The 21,092-nt window shown below is 46.8% G+C and overlaps 1 protein-coding gene across 1 annotated transcript in view; it reads left to right on the top strand.

Annotated features, from left to right (window-relative positions):
• The window catches only part of NUAK1 (NUAK family kinase 1), a 70,849-nt gene that overhangs the window by 36,745 nt on the left and 13,012 nt on the right, over positions 1 to 21,092 (top strand). Inside the window, exons 3-4 of the mRNA XM_004418057.2 lie at positions 13,937 to 14,088; positions 16,897 to 16,962. Coding sequence (XP_004418114.1) covers positions 13,937 to 14,088; positions 16,897 to 16,962 — 218 coding nt within the window. The remainder of the gene's footprint in view (positions 1 to 13,936; positions 14,089 to 16,896; positions 16,963 to 21,092) is intronic.

The raw sequence follows: 21,092 nt of genomic DNA on the forward strand, positions 1-21,092 counted from the left end.
ATCCAGTCTCATTTGACCCCCACAGCAAACCTGTGAGGTGGGCAGGCCAGGTGTTCCCATTTTGCAGTTGTGAAAACTGAGGCTCTGGAAGGTTAGTGACTTGCTGGGTGTATTAGTTTGCTGGGCTGCCACGACTATATACCACAGCCTGGGTGGATTAAACAACAGAAATTTATTGTGTCACAATTCTGGAGGCTAGAAGTCCAAGACCAAAGTGTCAGCAGAGTTGCTTTCTTTGAAGGCCTCTTTCCGAAATGGCTTGTAGATGGCTGTCTTCTCTCTAAGTCTTCATATGGTCTTCCCTTTGTATGTGTCTGTGTCCATGTCCAAATTCCCCCTTTTTGTAAGGACACTAGTCTACTGGATTAGGGCCCACCCTAATGACCTCATTTAACCTTAATTACCTCTGTAAAGACTTTCTCTCCAAATAGCATCACATGATGGGGTACTGGGCATTAGGACTTCTACATAGGGATTTGGGGGACCCAGTTCAGCTCATAACACTGGTATCACAGCTAGTTGATGGCCCTGGCACATGGTCTCCTGACCCCGTTTGTTTTTTCCCTCTGCCAGGCCTCGGCCCTGTATTTCTGACCTTGTGTCTTGTTTTGCTGGCTCTGCAGCCCACCTCTCTGCCCCAGGCATCCCCCTCAGCCTGTCTTTTTTGATCCTTTTCAACCTTGGGGCGTGGTAGGGGCAGTGTGGTGGCAGGCCCCAAGTCTGTGAGTTAATACGCTGGTCTCTCTGCCACTCATAGAGTGAAAGGGGAACCTTCTCTCTGAAAGCTGATTGGTTGTTTGATAGGCCAATCAAGAGCCTTAGTTGAGTGCAGAGGTGCATTAATTTGCCTAGTGAAAATGTCAAGGCATCTAAGTGGCTGTTTGGACATTAGCCAAGTGAATAGAAGCTGTTAAATAACTTTACAATTTCTTCTTCAACAAGGACCTTTATGATTTAAAACACAGCAGCAGCAGCAGTAACAATAATGGCAGCAACATGGCAAAGTAATGATGTGCCCAACCCTGTATGTTTAGGAATTTTGGGCTTTCATGAGGGGAAGGCGCCATCTTGGACTGTACTATCTGGTGATATTGAAATACTAGTTCCAGAGAAAAAGTAATTCCTTCATCAAAAAAAAAAAATACTAATTAAGTGCTTACTCTGTACCAGGCCCTGTTCTAGGAGCTAGGAATACAAGGGTGAACAAGACAGGCTCTGGTCTCATGGAGCTGAGATTCAGTGAGTAGACAAATGAATGGATAAGTGACTTGAGCTGAGACCTGAATGGAGTAGGGAGTGAGCCCTTAGAAGACCTGGGTGTTCCAGGCGCATTCCAGGCAAAGAGAACAGCAAGTGTGAGTGCTCAGAGGAGGGAAGGATCTTATGTTGGTAGAAGTGACAGAGGGCCTGTGAGTCTGCGGGAGTGAGTGAGTAGGATGGTGGCAGGAGAGAGGAGGTTGGAGAGGGCCAGATCTTGACCACATTGGCTAAAGGAGGAAGTGTGGATTTTATACCAGGAATGAGGGGAAGCCATTGGTTTTGAAGAGGGAAGTAGTATTTTTTATTTTGGGAGGAAGATTAGCCCTGAGCTAACACCTGTGGCCAATCCTCCTCTTTTTTGCTGAGGAAGATAGGCCCTGGGCTAACATGCGTGCCCGTCTTCCTCTACTTTATATGGGACGCCTACCACAGCATGCCTTGATAAGCAGTGCATTGGTGCGCACCCAGGATCCGAACCTGTGAACCCCGGGCAGCCAGAAGCGGAGCGTGTGAACTTAACCACTACGCCACCAGGCTGGCCCCGGAAGTAGTATCTTTTAATTTACACTTTAAAATAATACTAATAATAGCTAGGAGTTGTTGAGTGTTTACCCTAGACTAAGATGTGTGCGTGTATTATCTCATTTAGTCCTTACATCCCTGATACAAACTGTTATCAGTATTTTACAGTAAGGAAAATTCTAAGTTTCCTAGGTTACACCAACTAATAAGTGGTGGGTCTCAGAGTCAAACCCAGTCAGCAGTACTCCAAGGCTGGTGCCCCTCAGACTGACCGGGTCATTTGGTGGTCTGCCGTGACCCCTAACTGGGGGCAAGCATTGTCCTAGACCCTGTGATACAGAGAATTCCTGGCCTTCACAGAGGTTGCTGATTCAATACGGGAGAGTATTAAATCCCAGCTTTGTGGGTATTTTAGAAAATATTTCTGCACACATCTCAGGAAGAAGCTTGGGGCTCAAATCCAGTAAACCCACAGGTCAAGTGTTTTCTGCGCTGGAGTCCAAGGAAATGTAAGTCGTTTATATATTATTCACAGTACCCGCAGGCTCATAAAATCTGCAGCTTCACTGAATCAATGCTGCCGTTCACCAAACCTCAAAAATAATTCCTTTCAAATGTTTCTTTCTCGAACCAGAGACTGGAGTTACTCTCCTGTCGACCCGTGGGTGAAGGTGATTAACCCTCAAATTTGTCAACTCTGTGTAAACTCAAAACATAACCGGCTTCTAATGCTAAGTAAAATAAAAGAGGCTAGAAAGGCACCTTCCAGTGTGTGATACTAAGGGCCGCCCCATCTCGGGATGGACCCGTTTTTAGTCAAAGGCATTCCGTTCTCTCAGCAGGAAGGTAATTGACAGTATGGAAAGAACAGCTGAGAAGGAAGTGCCCACAGGAGCTTTCAACTTGCTTTGGATGGAAGAGATAAAAACGTTTTTTGCCTGAAGTTCTGATTTCAGGGCCCAAGCCAACATCAAAGGCTCGGTGTCTCACTCTCGTTTCCCCTTTGAAAGCCTGGGAGCCCTGGTCTGCAAAACCACAAGGATGAACGTCTTGCCCCGTGTGCACACACACACGACACTTGAGGGATGCTTCGCACCCCATCTGGTGTCAGTCCCGGTGTGAAAGGGAAAGGCAGGGACGCCGGGGAGACCAGCGTGAGCCTTTACTTTCCTGCCCTTGTTTTTTGTTCCTGGAAATCTCTCTTCCTGGCCATGCAAGATTACATCTCTTTATTGGCTCTTTGCATTGCGATATGCTAGAACCCATGGGCCCTTTCCTCCCCTCTCCTATCTTAGGTGAGGGTGATCCTGGCTTTCTGGGATGAAGTAGGGAGCCTGTGTGGCATTCGTCAGCTGTGATCTCTCGGCCTTTGGAAGAGTTTCTCAAACTTTAAAAAACAAAACAGACAAATGGATGTGCCTCGGTCCATAAGTGTGTGAGTCTCATGCCCTGGCCCTGTGAGTCTTAACCCTGCTGCCTATAAGAAGATGGGCACAAGATGGGTAAAAGAGGCTATATTCTAGAAAATTCTCTGAATTCCTACCATGGAGACACTTGGATGAGTTTACCATCAGTTAAAAGCTCCTCCTGTCTTCCTAGAAGTTACATTACGATATGCTTTTTCAAGCTACCTGTGCCTCCTGAGATTCTGATAGATCTTTCTGGAAGGGGATATCGTTCTTGCCTCCTGGTCAAAATCACTGCTCTGAAAATCCAGCCAGAGATGCAGAAGAGACGCGAAGAGACAGGGTCTGGAAAAGCCCATGGCCTGTATGGTGCACTGCAGGCTCAGGGGACGGGGCATTCCACCTCTTGCCTTCTCCTCCCCGTCAGCTTGTGGCAGGGACACGGGGGCCGGTGCAGGATGTTCCCACAGAACCCAGCAGAGGTCCCGGAGACCGTAACTTGCCCCTGGAAAATAACCCCTTGAGGATGGCAGGACCCTGATAAACTGCCTAATAATGCATTTGAGCAGCAGTTCTCAGAGCGCGATCCAGGACCAGCAGCATCAGCATCACTGATCAGAACCCTGGGGGTGGGCCCGGTGTTCTGTGACGGAACCAGCCCTCCCGGAGGCTCTGAAGCACTTTCAATTTGAGAACCGCCGTGTTGGAGAAACCCGTGCTCAGCAGGTCAGAAACCAAAGCAGGCTGTGTGGCCAGTGTTAATTATTTGGAAATACCTACAGTGGAAGCAGTTTACATTTTTCTCCTCAGGCTCAAGTGTCTTCATCCTGGGTTCTCAGGCAGCAAGCAGGTCCTGATTTACACCCTTTCCAAGGCAGGCAGGGGCCGGCTGAATTGATCTAACGAGGTCTGTTGGTCATTAATACTACCCACTGTTCTCATTCATTCGCTTATTTAGTCATTCATTCATTCAATCATTTATTCATTTTACAAAAATCTGTTGAGCACTTATGTTCCAAGTACTGTTCTAGGAGGGTGAGTATATTTTTATTGTCCAAATAGGCTTAGATTTGAATGAGCCAATTGCTCTGCCAGTTGCTACTGTGTGACCTTGGGCTAGCGACTTAACCTCTCTGAGGTTCAGTTCCCTTATCTATAAAATGGGGCCAATAGATAAGTTACTTTATAGATAAGGTTGTGAGGATTAAATGAGATAATGAATAAAATTGATAAGCAGAGTGGATATTGATTGTTCCTGATGTGATTTTAGGGATCTGAGAGGTCCTTTCTGGCTGAGTAGAAACTTCTAGTGGGAGGTGGTAGGAAGGTTGAGGCCAGATTGCCCATTGCAGGGATTCTGAACACTGGATGTGCATTAGAATCTCATTGGGCATTTGTATGAAATGCTGATGCCTGGGCCTCACCCCTGGGCATTCCAGTTTAATTGGCCAGGCTGAGAAATGTGGACTTAATCCTGCAACCAGGAGGAAATGAGCCCTGCTCCAGAAACTTGTCTTGGTCTGATCATTTGTCGTCAGTGAATTCCAGAGAAGAACGTGTGTCTGGCAACAGTCACCAGTGAGCCTCGAGTGACACCTTTGGGCTTGGGTATACTTAGCCATTTGCTTGCTGCCCTCATCAGGGACTCAGAGCCCCATGAAACAGCTTGTTGAACTTGGCAAAGTGGTGTATTATGCTTGTGTTTACTCTTTTGAACCCATGGCGAATTGCTGAGTATTTTAACACACTCCCTTTGCTGCCAGATTCACAAGTTCCGCATGAAGCCTCTGCAGACTGGATCCAAATTAAGGCCTCGCCCCTGTTAATAACACGACACCAGAGAGTTTTCTTCACGTTTAATCATAGGAACGAGCTCTTCAGCTGTGAATCTGTCCAGCCGCGTTTCTAATGAGTTTCCTATTAAGTTAGCTATTTGACCTTCAAGTGTATTACTTTCATTGTTTTCATTTGATTACACCCAAGTCATTTTTCTAGAGGCTGGAGATTAGAAATAAAACAACGAAAAACTAATGCTGCTCCCTGGTTGTCCTGCCTCGCCCTCTTGGGTTTCCTGGAATTCAGTCTTTTCTAGTGCCTCAAATAATACCAGTTGGACTTGAAGCTAATTTTTAAAGAAAAAAATAGAACCGTGTTGGCGTTTTAATATAGGGTCTTTGGAAATTAACCAGGATGGCGCTGTTAATTTGCCTGGGCAGTCAACAGCATGCATTTAGGAAGGCTCATAGAGTATAGCAAAGGGCTCCTGTCCCCCGCGATTTCTGACAGTGGGTTCATCTGGTAGGTACGGCTCTGAGATTGAGATCCAGGCCTTGGAACACCACTGGGGTCTGAAGAATGGACCCTAGTTAAGAGAGCTAGGCTTGCCTCTATCTCAGGCTTTGCTGTGAATCCTTTGAGTGTTAGTTTACTGTCTCCTCCATTCTCCCACCTCCCTCCCATCCCTCAAGGGCACACGTGTAATCTCAGGTGCGAATTCTTATTCCGATACATATCCTTAATAATCCTGGATTTGATCCAGGCGTGTCTTCATTTGTTCTCAGTTCTTAAACTGAGACTTGCTGCCTAATAAGAACAGGCTAACACTTATACGTATGCTTACTGCTGTGTGCTGTGATAATCTTCACAACGAGGGTAGATAGTCTTCATTTTAACAGATGAAGAAACTGAGGCACAGAAAGGTTAAGTAACTTGCCAAGGTCACTCAGCTGGTAAGTGGCAGAGCCTGGATTGGAACCCAGGTAGCCTGGCTCCCAGGGTCAGGCTGTCACTGCACTATGTTGCTGATGAGGTGGAGTGGAATTCAGAGATGACAAGGTATTCCTGAGCCACGTGGGTCAAGTAGTGGCTAGAAGGGGAGGCGTGATAACCACAGGCCTGGCTTTTCCACTCTGACTGATGGTAAGCGTGGGATGAGCCCCCGTAGCAAAGCCCTCTGTGGGGAGGGGAAGACTAAGGCTGTCTTCACGGAGGGAGAGATTTCTACCCACTTCATTGCCCAAATTGGGGAAGCATGCTTTTTTCAGAAGTTCACTGTTTCAAGTGCAAGAGCCTGAGCTTCAGCCTGGGGTGGCTCTGATCAATTGTCCATGATCTCTCAGATTTATGATTGTGGGAGTGAGTGTGTGTGTGTGACAGAAAGGCTGAGACAGCAATGGAGGGAGTGATCAGGGAGACTGATGAGTGAGTGGGGATGGTTGATGGAGCCCATCCCCTCAGAGCCCTGCTTGTTTCCATGGCAGTGCCTCCAGGGATGGTTGTGGAAGGAGGGTGGAGTCCAATGCCAATCCAACATGGTGCCCTGGATTCCCTCTCCCACACATCTCCTCTCTTATCCTGGCCGTATCCCTTGTCCTCTTAGGATTTGATATTGGTCTCCCCAAATAGCACTAAGGATCTTAGCAGGAATGAATGGTTCTTGGCAAGCCTTCTGCATCCCCTTTTCTGCAGGTAGCTTATCCACTTTCTTACCATTTCTTCTGCCTTCTGTGGAGTCCACTGCTGGCGGTGGGTGGCCTCGTTGGCTATGGTTCACCTTGGGCATGCCAGCCAACATCCAGAAAGAGTTTTGGTTTAAGAAAAGACAGTTAGTGAGCTAAAGAGGCTTTCATTGTCCAAACCAGAAAACACATTGACTCAACTCGGACCGACTCATTGACGATGGGAGAGCTGCCAGTCCAGTTTAATTTTCGCACTCTCACTGCCCTGGGCATTCAGACTGAAGGGATCGGAGGACTATTTTGTGAAGCTGTGAGCCCATGAGGTGTTTGAAATTTAGTTCTGGGGAGGAAACTCTTGAAAAATGAATCTTGTATTGACTAAATGACCTAATTAGGTTGCAGACAATTCTTGCAAAGGAAAGATCAATCCGTTTCTACAATGAAAAATAAGTTACTTTCTGTGAGGATCCTACTGACTTTTAATAAAAAGAGCACCTCTGAGGAGTGGAATGGGACTTCTGTCTGAGGTTTTAGGAAGGTAATAAAAATGCTGCCATGTGGGGAGGGAACACCATGGAAGGAATGGTAGCATCCTGGAACTAATTTATGAGATGGAGTTGATAGAAGGCAAAGTCATGAAGAGAATTCTGACTGGTCCACTCTAGGCCCTTGGTCTTTTGGCTTAAAACCGACAAACGAATCTTCCTCTCTTGAAGTTACATGTAGACCAGAAGGATCCCCTCCATTTTTTATAAGCTGCTCTTCACGAAGCGTCCTGCAAATTGATCCCCACTCTCTCCCTTCCCAAGCTCATTTTCTTCCTAAATGGCCTCATTTGGCTCTAAAATGGCCAATGGATGGTTAAAATCCCAAGATCTCCTCACTCATCAGCATTTCTCCCAGGCTCGAGCATTGTTTTTATAATACACATTTTCTCAAGTTATACAAGTTATATTATTAACCCCGAGGGCAGCAGGAGGGAATTGTTAGGAGTTGGGTAATTAGTGTGGTTGTGAAAGCCAGACAATCAGAAGGCAGAACTGGACTGTCAAACTGAACATCTGATGAAATTCAGAATTAATTTGGAGAAGTAGGTGTTGCTATAGCAACCAGTCCCCACTCTCCCTTGAAGTGGAAAACAAATAGAAAACAAGAAAAATAACTCAAGTTGGTGTCTGGGAAGAAGGCCCTTCTGTGGAACAGTAGAAGAAAACAGAGTTTGGATATTTTAGGATATGTCGAAACGATAGTAAAACCATCTTATATGCAAGCAAAACCTGTCATTTTTGATGGTTCAGTTCCACGCCTGTTTTGTCTAGGAATCTTTTCAGGCCCATTCAAGGTACCTCACTAATCCTTCTCTCTGATCATCTAGGGACTTCAAGTCTGTTTCAGACAGGTTAGCTCTTGAATTATTTTATAAGAACTAGTTGTATACAACTAGGTAGCAACTCCTCCAGGACGAAGCCTGTGCCTTATGCTGATTTTGTACGCCCTTTAACACAGAGCAAAATGCTCAGATAAATGCTTCAGATTGGCTGATAAAAAAGCCTTTTCAGAAAAGGTAGTGATGTTGGTTCTAATGAAGGAGAATCTTTATTGAGAATTATGCAAGGAGAGTACGCAGATGATGGAGGAAGGTGGTGGAGAGTTGTGGCAAGAACAACTTTGAATCACACAAATTTGGGATCAAATCCTTACTAGTTGTCTACCCAACAGAAATGCATCAAAAGATATGGACAAGAATATTCACAGCAACATGTTCATGATGACCTTCACCTGGAAGCAGCCCAAATGTCTGTCAACAGTAGAGTGGATAATTAAGCCATGACACATTCACAAAATGGAGTACTCTACAGCAGTGAGGATGAACAATCTTTGACTACATGGAACAACATGGATTACTCTTAGCAATATAATGTTGAGCTAATGAAGTCAGACACAAAAGAATATATACTGCATGATTCCGTTTTTAGAAAACTCAAAATCGGCAAAACTAACCTATGATATTGGCTTATGTACATCCTTGGGGAGATGGTTAGTGGCAGAAAGAGGACATGGGGACACTTGCGGGGTGCTGGCCATCTTGCTTCTCTATCTGAGTGCTGGGTCCCTATTTATGAGGGAGGGATAATATTAATACCTACCTCGTAGGAGTGTCAGGATTAAATGTGACAATCCGTGGCATGTGGTGTTTGTTCAATAAATGTTAACTATTATTATAAATAAACCTTCTAGGGAAGGAGAGATCACTGTCTGGGGAGGCTCTTGGGAAGTAGTGAGCCCTGGACTACTTCACAGGTTCAGGATCCTGGATGCTACCCGTTCCTTTGTTCCATCTGTTTATTGTTCTTGGCAGTGTTTGGTCGTGTGTCTGACTCCTCCCCACCCAGAGCTCCTGTGTGCGTTCGAGGCGTCTGTTTCATTCATAGCCTGTTCTTGCTTCTCTTCTCTTAATCCCTGGCACCTGCCCACTGCTGGCAGTTCTGCCTGTAGTGTTCCTGTTTCTGCCCTTAGCCATGCTGCCCCTTCTGCTGGGCCTGCCCCTCCTCCCCTTCTTCACCTGGGAACTACTTCTTCCCGGGTCCGCAGTGCCATCCGCATAGCGGGTGCTTTATGAAAATTTGTTGCTATACTGAAAACCAGGATCCGCGCCGAATGGACAAGGCCGCGGTGCTATGGGCTGACTCAAGCTGAGCTAAGTTTCTATTCCGGGTTTTAATTTCCCTGGTACGCCTGGCATGTCAAGGGCTATAGTTTGCCTTACCATTCCGGAGCCATCGGGCTTCTGGGTAAAACTGTCTAGCCAAGAGACACAGGCTTTCATTTTTCAGAAAGGAAACCCTTCCCAACTGGTGGAAAATAAGCTTTTGCTTAGTGACTAATAACATAAACACAGACAAGATTTCTGGGCTTATAAATAACCAGTTGTAAAAGTGCCCAAGGGAAGCGGCCCTTTCTGCCAGAAGAATGGCTGAGAGTGTTCCTATCACCTCGTTGATAGTGACCTTACGGTGGGCAAGGAGCCTTGGGCCAAGGGGGCGGAAGCCGGTCATTCTTCAGGACAAATTCCCAAGGCCTTGTTCTTATACATTATAAATCCTGGGCTATTCTGGAAAAATAATAGCTGATCTCTAAGGTTCTTCCTGCTCGAAAATCCTGTGATTCTGCGGCAGCCGCGGCGTGTTTTAAAGAGCGATGCCGGTGAGGAGAGGAAAGTCTCAGGGTTCGTTTTGCCAGAGCGGCTGAATAGGCAGGTGAAGTAATTATGAGAATAGCTTCCATTTATTGAGCATTGGCCGAGGTACCGTGCTGAGGGCTCTAGACCTGTGAGCTCATTGAACCACCCCACCCCCCCTTACCGTGTGAGGAAATTGTTAGCCTCATTTGACTGATGAGGAAACTGAGAGTCAGGGAGGTTAATGTATGTGAATAATACGATGGTGGCTAAGAGCATGGAGTGTGCAGTCTGACTGCGGGCCCGGGCCTGGCTCTGCCTCCTGCTTGCTCTGAGGCTGTGGCAGTTATTGAGCTCATTGTACCCAGGCTTTCTCGTCTGTAGAACGAGGCTTCTCATAGGACCAAAGCCGTGTGACATAATTCATGCAAATACTGTTAGCACAGTGCCTGCACATAGTAGGCCTTCAGTAAATGCTTTCTGTTTAGGAAGGGCTCAAGAAGCTTCAAGAAAAACACCACACGGCCTCCTCGATGAATCATTGATGCTCCAAATCTAGAGATATTGTTAGTAATCTAGGGTTACGATCAGGGCCTTGACCATGAGACTCAGCCCGCTTCCTCTGGGAGGGGTGGCGGTGGTGTCCCAGAGCTAGCCCTGGCCACGTGGACGGTTCTCTCACCTGGCTGCCCACCAGCCCCGCCTGCCGCGTGAGGTGTTGATTTTATCACTCGGATGTCGTTTCATTCATCCGGTGTTTCCCAAACTGGCTCCTGCCTAGTTCCTCTGGATGTCAGTAGGATGTGGAAATAGCCAATCAACCTGCAAAACTCTAAGGTAAAGCCAGACTCTCCAAGGGCAATCAGGTATTAGCATTTTCCAAACATTTTACCTATGTTTGACCACAAAACCCTTTTTTTCTCCAGGATATCTTGCAGGCCTAATGCTCTATGGAACATGCATTTGGAACTGTTCCCTGGCCCCTCCAAATGCAGTCAGCAGAAGGCCAGAGTGAAGGCGGGAGCCCAATGGGGTGGGGGATTGGAGCAAGGGGTGGCAGGGAATGTGAGACAGGTGGACAGAATCGGGCGATGTTTTAGAGGTAGGACCAGCAGGCCTTACTGATGGGAGCTGCTGAGTGAAATATTTGGTGTATTGAACTGTGTTGAAATGAATTATGTTTAAGTCTCCTTGAGACCAAGTTAGCCAGTTGGAAAGGGAAGACTCCAGTCACTGAAACAGTCCCTTTGTCTGCACGAGGCACGCGACCCCCACCCTCTGACAGTCACCAAAGGGCCAGTGGCTTTGGCCTCCTTTAAGGACGCATCAGACTTTTTGGGGTATGAGGCTCCTTGTTTATTTCTCTGTACTTTCCCTCTTTCTTCCTTCCCCCTTTTAAAATTAGAAAACCCGCTGCCCTCTCCAGGGCATATTGCTTTATCGTTTTGGAGCCTGGGCCATGCATCCCAAGGCAGCTTTTGCCTTTTCCAGAGTTTATTGTTAATGAAAAGTGCACGACAGGCTGAAATCCCTGGCTGGAGCCACGGCTGCAGGGTACACCGAGGCCAGCAGACGCGGGAGCAGCCAATTTTATCTGGCTGTTCTCTCTCCGCCTCCTCCCAGCCCTCCTCCTTCCCCCTTCATTTTATCAGAGAGCTTTGGCTGGACTTGAAGGAGCCAAAAAGGAACTGGAGGGGCCTGTGCTTCTAGCAGCCAGTGACAAGGTGTGGGAGGACAGGGGACCCAGGCCTGGGGCGTGTTCCAGTTCAGCTCGGTTCTCACTGAATGTGTCTGGCTCAGTGCTAGGCCCTGGGGTCCAATAATATTAATACCAACAAGAAGAGCTAACGTTATTGAGTGCGTGCCGAAGTGCAGGCCTTGTTCTAAGCATTTTAACATACCCGATATCAAACCCTCCCAATAGTTCTAAGAAGTACTTACTAATATTATTTATGTTTTACAGTTGACTAATCTGAGGCACAGAGAGGGCAAGCAACTCCCCCAGAGTCACACAGCAAGTAAGAGGCAGATCCAGGAATCCTGTTTAGGAGTGTCTGATTCTAAAACTGCAGTTTTTACCTCTCAGAGTCCAGGCAGAGGAAATGGATTGATTAGTACAGGGAGAGGCAGAAGGGAGCCACAACGGCAGCCATATTTGAGTTCAGTCTTGACTGATGTGTTGGAGTTTCCCTGGCACGTAAGACAGGTAGGAGTCAAGGCAGAGGGAAGAGCATGGAGGTGGGAAACAGCCGTGTGTGTGTGTGTATGCGTGTGTGTGTGATTGTGAGAAACAGCAGACATTCCTGCATCGGTGGGCATAGGGGTCTTGAGGGGAAATGATAGAAGCTGATGAGATGGAGGGAGGTAGGCAGGATCCTTCAGGGAGGGTCTTGGGTCCCCTACAAAGGTTTTTATACCATATCCCTCAGGAGTAATGGATTTCAAAACAGTTATTATTAATTTGTCTTTGCTCAAAGGACATCTTATGTGAAAGCCCAGAGTAGGAAACAGACCGCAGTGGAGTGGCTTTGGTTGGGGGGTGCTTAGGACCTGGAGCTCGTCCTTCATGCCTCCTCTAACCCGCCTGCATGGATGGGCATCTGCCTGGAACTCCCAAGGACTGAGTCCAGCGGAGTTTGAACATCACTGCTCGGGTTGGGGAGAGAGAAGCATTTACAAGCATTCTGGAAGACGATTTCCATGGTGGCATGGAGGGAAGGGGTGGGAAGGGGCTAAGGCAGGGAGCCCAGCTTGAGGTGACTGCAGTGGTCCTAGTGGGACACCAGACTGTGGTGTCACGGTTCCCCACCCACGCGGGAAGCCAGAAATGGGCCGACTTAGAAGCCCCCTAGTCTAGTGGTTCAGCCAGACTGCCTGATTGCAGGCTGTGCAAGTTTCTTAAGTTCTCTAGGCCTCACTGTCCTCATTTTTCAAGTGGTAAAATTATAAATATTTCTCCGAGAGTTTGTTGTAAGATTTAAATGAGTCATTACGTGTCAGGTACTCAAAACTGTACGGGAGCCTGGTGCATAGGAAGTGCTATGTAATTATTTACTATAATTGTCCAGAATGCATTTATGAAGTTTTGAGTTCACACTTTTAATAAACATTAAGGGACCCCCTACGCCAAATAGCGTTCTGAGTGCTGGGGATACATCAGTGGATGAAACAGACCACCTCTCATTTATATTCTAGTTTGTTAGTGTTGTTGAGTCAATTCTGACTCCTAGCAACTCTGTGTACAGCAGGGCGGAACCTTGCCCAGTCTTTTTGCGCCATCCTCTCACCTTCTGGCGCTATATCAGACAATGCTCCACTGCTAATCATAGGGTTTTTGTGGCCAATTTTTTGGAAGTGGGTGGCCAGGTCCTTCTTCCTAGTCTGTCTTAGTCCGGAAGCTCTGCTGAAACCTGTCCACCATGGGTGACCCTGCTCGTATTTGAAATACTGGTGGCACAGCTTTCAGCATCACAGCAACACTCAGCCACCACAGTATGACAACCAACAGACGGGTGGTGTGGTTCCCTGACCCAGAAACCACCCTGGGCTGAGGCGGTAAGAGTGCTGAATCTTAACCACTGGACCACCAGGGCTGGCTATGTTCTAGTTGGGGAGATTAAATAAATAAATATACAGACTGGATGCATTAAAGGGCTAAGAAGGGTCCACAGGATCGTGTTGGACCTGATGGGCCACATTTGGAAATTTGGGTTTTATTTTGAGTGAGATGGAAAGTCTGGAAGGTTTATATGGTTAATAAATGGTAGTTGTGTGTGTTATTACCCATTATCCTCTCTGCAGGGGAGCTGTTCTGGGGGTGAGGGGCTTGTGAGAAACGATCCTGGTAAAGGGGTGGGGTCCTCAGAAAAGAGAGGCAGGTTCCCCCTAATGTTCCAAAGGCATGTCCAAAGTGATGACGTCGTTGTCCACCTGGCCGGAAAACTTGCCCAACCCCTCGTGATGTTGAATGGCCTGACTTGTGTCCTGGCCGGTAGCTGTTCGCCCCCCACCCCGCTCAGTGACATCTCCATCGTCCTCTCTCACACTCTCTGTAGTCATAAGTGAGCTTGTTGGATAAACAGACTATTTGTATCTTGCTGTTTCCCCCACAGTGTTTGAGAACAAAGATAAGATTGTGATCATCATGGAGTACGCAAGCAAAGGGGAGCTGTACGATTTCATCAGCGAGCGGCGACGCCTCAGCGAGAGGGAGACCAGACACTTCTTCCGGCAGATCGTCTCCGCTGTGCACTATTGTCACAAGGTGCGCCGAGCCTGGCCACAGCTTGGGCCACAGATGGTTTTTATGGCACCACATGATTCTTTTCATATTATAAAGGTGATATCTGTTCATTGCAGTATATAGAGAATTTATAAAATAGAAGAAAATCTCCATTGCCCATAATTCCAGAATCCAACACTATTGACATTTTTGTTTGTTTCTTTCCAATCTTCTTCCTTCCACTCCTAACATTTATTTTTTAAGTAAACTTTTTATTTTGAATAATTTTAGGTTTAAGCAGAGTTTCCAAGATAGTACAGAGAGTTTCATATACCCTTTACTCAGTTTACCCTGATGGTAATATCTTACATTACTGTAGTATATTTGTAAAAACTGAGACAGCAACATTCGTGTGTTGCTATTAATGAAACTCCAGATTTTATCTGGATTTCACCAGTTTTTCCACCAATGACATTTCTCCGTTGCAGGGTCTAATCCAGAGTACCACATTGCATGTTTGTTTACATTTGTGTCTTGCTTTTCCACTAGGTATTTTAGTCTAAACATTTTCCTATGTTGCTAAAAATTGTCTGTAATTATTGTGATTGTTGGACATTTAGGCTCGTTCGAATTTGTTTATTATAATTTTATTTATTTATTTATTTTTCCACCTAAAGCCCCAGTAGATAGTTGTATGTCATAGCTGCACATCCTTCTAGTTGCTGTATGTGGGACGCATCTCCAGCATGGCTGGAGAAGTGGTGCGTCGGTGCGCGCCTGGGATCTGAACCTGGGCCGCCAGCAGCGGAGCGCACGCACTTAACCGCTAAGCCACAGGGCCGGCCCCATCTGTTTATTATAAATAGCGATTGACATCTTTATCCATTAACCTGTTCCTCTCATTTGAGTAATTTGCTTAAGAGACATTCCAGAAGTGGAATTGCTAGGCCATAGGTTCTGAACGTTTCTATGCTCTTGGTACCTTTTCTTGTAGGGGTTACATCCACATAGGTTACCTACATACACACACATTTTATTGCAACGCACGTAATGGGATGTGCTCATAATACAGCCAGTTTAGCTACCCTTGGTCTCTGGAGAAGGAAATGAAGTACATAGATGATTCCAAGCCAAATTTCAGCCAACTCATTTTAATCATGATTTACATCCCCTTCATACTTTTCCCTAGAACTGTCGTACCTGGAACCATCATTCACTTTGAGGACAATAGTGACTTGAATCCAACATGGCATCCAAAATAGAGTCAGATTCTTCATTCAGATGATTGCATCCTGGGCCTTCTGGTTTGTTAAATGTTCTGGTTAGCTGAGAGTGGCTCTGTAAGTGATTAGAAGATGATAATTCAAATCTAAAACCCTTAGTCCACGTAAACATTGTTTGACTTCTCCTTGCTGTCTCAAAGGCATTGATGATTCAGTATTTTGTATTGTATCATCGTAAAGCACTACGGATCATATTTTCATTATTTGAACTGTGTGAATACATGGTTTTTGTATGAATGGGGCTTTACTAGACTCATTCCATCTTTTTATGAAAACTAGGAATGCAACAATGTAAACCAGACTACTCCCAATATTTAAACTAAACAAAATCACGTACCTCCATATTCCATATCTTTCCTCCAGGAGCCCTGGTTTGTATATGTCTGAATTCAAAACACATCCTCGAAGGTTTGGGTTAGAAAAAGAGTAGTAGAAATACATGGTTTCATCTCTCCAATCAATGCTTTTGGAGATATGAGGAACTGTCAAATGGAAAGGAAAATAAACAATAAATCACCAACTCTAAACGTGCAGATTCTGAACTAAAGAAATCTTGAATGAAAGATGAATTTCCAGCCAGTTGATTTTCTTAAAAAGAGCAGATTTAATTGCAAATGTCCTTTATGCTGAATGATGTTAAAAACATACTCCCTGCCATTTATCTGCCGAGCCCAAAGTAGCCCGTTCTTTCAGTTCTGCTCTCTTCCCATGCCCACCCACCCCCTTAAAAGATCATCGGGTTTTAAAAAGTGTAGAGCAAGCCAGTTGTTACTGCTGTATAGACCACAGCTTATTGGTTAACGACTCCTTTTCACCTTAGCTGGCTGTCTGCTTGTCACCGCAGTTCAGCTTCTAGCCTTGCCAGAGTCTCCGTGAATGGAAAGGTCACCCAGTATGGCAGCGACCTGCTTTGGTCAGCTCAGTGGCTGCAGGCTCATTGGCCTCTCCCACCATCACCCTTCACCCCGCGTTGAGTCCTGCCGAGCAGAGAGGGACTTTCAGAGCCTTCCCTCCCAGCTGCTTATGAAATACCTCTTGGGATTGCTTCTGTTACCCTCAAGACAGATCTGGATTGGTTTCAGGAGTCACAATAGATTGAGCCAGGCCCCTTTCCAGCCCTGGGGAGGCAGGCAGACAGATAGACAGACAAGCAAGGTCTGTGAGCCCCACTTTCTGAGTCCCCAGCAGAGAAATCAGCTTCTTCCCTGGGAATCACATCACAGACAGACATTGTTTGCCTCTGCCTGGGACTATATTGCTTTCACACAGCGGAATTACATTCCGACAAAGAATCCCCCTGCTGTTTTACAGGCTCTGGGGGAGAATGGATTCCAGTCATTTTTCCTTTAACCACACAGCAAGTGACTAATGCTCTCCTGTCGCTAGTCGCTGGCAGGGAGCTTCATGACAGTGAGAGCAGCCCTGAAGGATGGAGGCGAAGACCACCGGGCTGGTGCATTTCTTTAATCTGTCAGACATCTCCCTTTGCTCGCCCTCCTCCTTCCTCTTTCTCTCTGTCTCATCCGAACTGCTCCCATTCAGTTCCCTGCCTGTCTTCTCATTTCAGAACGGCGTGGTCCACCGAGACTTGAAGCTGGAAAATATACTGCTTGATGACAACTGCAATATTAAGGTAAAGCTCTTGCCTCGTTGATTGATATTCAGGGTCTGGAGATTGCAGCCTGGTGGGAGCTTAGGCTGCTCCAAGCTGCAGCCTAGAAATGAGGCAGCCACTTCCTTCCCTGGCAGGTGGGTGGGCTTGAGCCCTCAGTTCAGTTCAGACAATTAAATTCAACAAGCGTTTATCCATCTACCTGCGAGACGTTGTTCTTCATGCTGGGATAAAAAGAGATGACAAAGGCACAGTCCCTGTCCTCAGGAAGCTGATCGTCTATAACTATCACTATAAAAATGCGTATCACAACAACACATTGCATGTGTATTTCATATCATATTTGCCTGATATCACTTAAATTCAATCTTCACAAAACCCCGATGAGTTTGATGCTGTTATTTACGTCATTTTGCAGACAGGAGGCTGAGGCACAGAGAAGTTAAGTAACTTACCCAAGGTAACACGGTGGTAAGTAGTGGAGTTGGGGTTGAACTCATGTCAGTCTGACTCATGAGGCCAGGTTCAAACCACTACATGCAATTCACCAGCAGGGCCCCAGATTATGTTAGAGTTGGAACTCTTTTCCTGCCACTTTTCTGTCACTGCCACCCTGTGTCCCCTCCTTCTCCCTCCCAACCCTCCCACCCCTGAAACCAGCTGTGGAACTGGGAAGCTGACTAAACGATGGTGGTGTTTGCCGTTGGGAAAGAGCATACCCTCAAACGATGAGTTTACTTTTATGGAGAGTGTTATTGCTGGCTGCTCCCGGAGCTGGAGAGAGCTCTCCCGGCCGACAGGGTTCAAGTGCCTCCTGCGGAGTGCTCCGAAGGTCCTTTTGATCACGTCTGCAAAATAAGCAAATATGGTTTCAAAATAAACGGAGCTCGCCGCATGGGTTTCGTTATGAAATGGCCTCAGCACTCCCGGCACCCGGGGATCCCTCTAATTGGCCGCTGGTGACGTTAGTGCCTTGTCCCTGGTCCCTAGACAAAGTACGGGAATGACCTTGCATCGTCCTCACTTTCTGTTGTTGCTGTCAGCAGAGGGGGGCATCACGGGGAGACTGTTTCCTTGGCTAGAAGGATGGAGTTGCTTGGGTGTTTGGATTCTGTTTGCAGATCATGATGGCCACCATTAGTCACCATCATCCTTTGAGAGGCCCCTGGAAGCCATGTCCGGGTGACCTCTGCTTTTGTGAGTGATTGACCGTGATCACATATTTCTCTGTAGTCCGTAGAGTGAGGAGGAAACGGTCAAAGCAGTTCATCCCAGGAACAGGAAGTGACATCTCAGGGTCTCTCCATTTCTGGCAAAGTGGCTGGATTGTTCCAGCAGGAGCACCGGCTGTAGAGTTAGAAAATTCAATCCTGTGTGGCTTGTTAGCTGCTTGACATTGGGAAAGGCACTTACCCCTGTTTCCTCAAGTATAAACTAGGGACCATAATACCCACAGGCTTGTTTTGAGAACTAAATGAGACACTCTGTGTTTGTCTTTATAAACTGCTGAGCACTGTGTGATGAGTCAAGGTTCACACCAGTGGCTTTGGAGTGTGATAGCCTGGGTTTGAATTGCAACACTGCACCTTACTAATGCAATATTTTGGATAAAGTACTCGCCTATCTAAGCCTCAGTTTCTTCCTCTGGTAGGGATGCCAGTCCCTGTTTCTGGGGATTGTTGTTTATTTGTTCATTTTTTCAATGAGTGTTTCTGGAGCAGCCAGCCCCGGTGGTCTAGTGGTTAAGATTTGGTGCTCTCACCTCCGTGGCCCAGGTTCATTTCCTGGTCAGGGAACCACACCACCCATCTGTCGGTTGTCATACTGTGGTGTCTGTGTTGCTGTGATGCTGAGAGCTTTGCCACTGGTATTTCAAATACCAGCAGGGTCACCATGGTGGACAGGCTTCAGCGGAGCTTCTAGACTAAGACAGACTAGGAAGAAGGACCTGGCTGCTCACTTCCGAAAAAATTGGCCATGAAAATCCTATGAATAGCAGCAGAGCACTGTCTGATTTAGCGCCGGAAGGTGAGAGGATGGTGCAGAAAGGCCAGGCAGGGTTCTGCTCTGCTGTCCACGGGATGGCTAGGAGTCGGAATGGATTCAACGGCACTAACAGAATTTCCTGAGTAGTTACTGTGTGCCATGCCCTGTGCTCAGTCCTGAGGAGTCAATGACAAACATGAGGATTTTAGACAATACTATAGTCAAAGCACTTAGCACTTAAGTGCTCTTAATATCCAAGGCGCCTACTTCAGTGGCGGGTCACCAGAGAGGAAATAGAACAGGAAGTCAGCTGCTTTGAAGGGGCCTGGGTCCTGGGGAGTGGTGGTCAGGCCATGGCTGGAGAACAGGGTTGTGGTCTGGGACACATTCTGAGGGCTTGTGTCACCTGCTCTGGTAACTTTCTCTGCGGATTCTTCTTGCCACCTGCCCCCAGAGCTCTCACAATGAAATGTCATCTTTACAAGGCCTGGAATGCGAGCCTCTTGCTCGGGGATTGGGTTCTGTGGCACAGCGTGACCTCTTGGTCCCATGATGTCGGACCAGAAGTGATAAGGCACATAGCTTTCTACGGAGTCATCGAATTCCCCAATGGAGGAAAAGAATAGTTAGAATTCTGAAAGCAATTGTGCTAGGAACAATGGGCAGGAGCCCAGGAAAACGGCTCATTTGCGTAAGCAACAGAGCAATGATGTTGGGCCTCACAGGCGCCCCAGGACCAAGACCTTGCATCTTGGACCCCTGTCCGTGATGCAGGGAAATAGCAGACACATAGAACGTTATAAAAATTAAGGCTTGATCATATCTTTTTCCTTAAGAATTTCCACTCCTGGCATTTCTCAAGGTAAAAACACCCACATACATCTAAACAGAAACCAAACCTTCCCATTCTCTGACACTAATCCTTCTCCTGCTTGTTGTAGGAATGCTGCGAGGATCTGAGCATCCTAGAGCTCGAAAGAACCTTGCAAGTCAGTTTGAACCTCTTGTTCTAATGATTATGTGCCCAGGCTCACTCAGTGAGTCAGTATAGACGATATGATGGTGGCACAGTGCTTGTCATGCAGTAGGGACTCATAAACGGTTTGATTTTGGAGTGAGGGGATGACAGCCAGGAGTAGAACTCACATGTCTGACTTCCAGATTCTCTTTTCATCATCTCACACCCACTTCCAATGTTTTTTAAGATGTGTTTCAGCTGGTGTTGATTTGTCTTCCGGCTGTGTCTGCTCAGCTCTTCCTGACTCAGCATTTTGCTGAAACCATATTTAGACAGGGCACGTGTGAAAAAGGCGGGCAGACACATGCCCGCAAGCTGGCCTCCACGTTCAAGAGAGCCCATGTCGTCAGTGTCTGGACTGGAGGACCATTGACACTGGTGGCCTATTCCCAACCAACGGGATATGAGCAGTGATGTCCCCATCTGGTGTTTCTCTAAATATGGACCCATCTTCCCAATTCTGAGCATGGAGGGCTTTGCCCAGGAAGACTGTAACAATGCTGCCGGTTTAAACTTGTCACATGTCCCTGCAGTTTTGGTGTGAGCCATGCAGCTCTTCCTCTCCCCTTCCCCGCCTGATGTTGATTTGCAAAGAGCACATCTGGCACTGGGAATTATTTATCTGGCCACTGCAAGAGGGTGTGGCTTCTAAAAATATTCACACAGTCGGTCGGCAGAAAGAATGAGAGCAATGTGCTTCTTTGGGTCGCATTCCGTCCTCTGTGGAGAAGCATGTCTACTAAAATAGACACCCAGCCTAGCATTAATTTGCAATTAATAAAAACGGGCCAGATTCACATCCCACTCTCTGGGAGAATGGAATGCCGACAATTCCCATAGAAGGCTCCTGTACAAATACCTTACAATGAGAAGAGGGCCAGGCACCAGGGTCAGCCGACCTCCTCAAAGAGGGCTGGGAATTTGATGAGCTCCCAGGGCTCAGAGTAGAGGGGTGTAGGAAAAATAGCCTGTTGGCCCTGATGACAATGGAGACGCGGCTGCTGTGGATAAGAAAAGAAGCTTTGAATGGCCAGGGCTAAGACGAGATAAAAACCTCTGAGGCTTAATAAGACCAAGTGAGGCAGCTCAGGATATGGGCCTCTGGGCTTTGATTATATGAATGTGAGAACTCTGCATTCGTGCGTTA

The sequence above is a fragment of the Ceratotherium simum genome, chromosome 25 (assembly GCF_057802395.1).
Source record: "Ceratotherium simum simum isolate JZ-2026a chromosome 25, ASM5780239v1, whole genome shotgun sequence".
NCBI classification, from domain to species: Eukaryota; Metazoa; Chordata; class Mammalia; order Perissodactyla; family Rhinocerotidae; genus Ceratotherium; species Ceratotherium simum.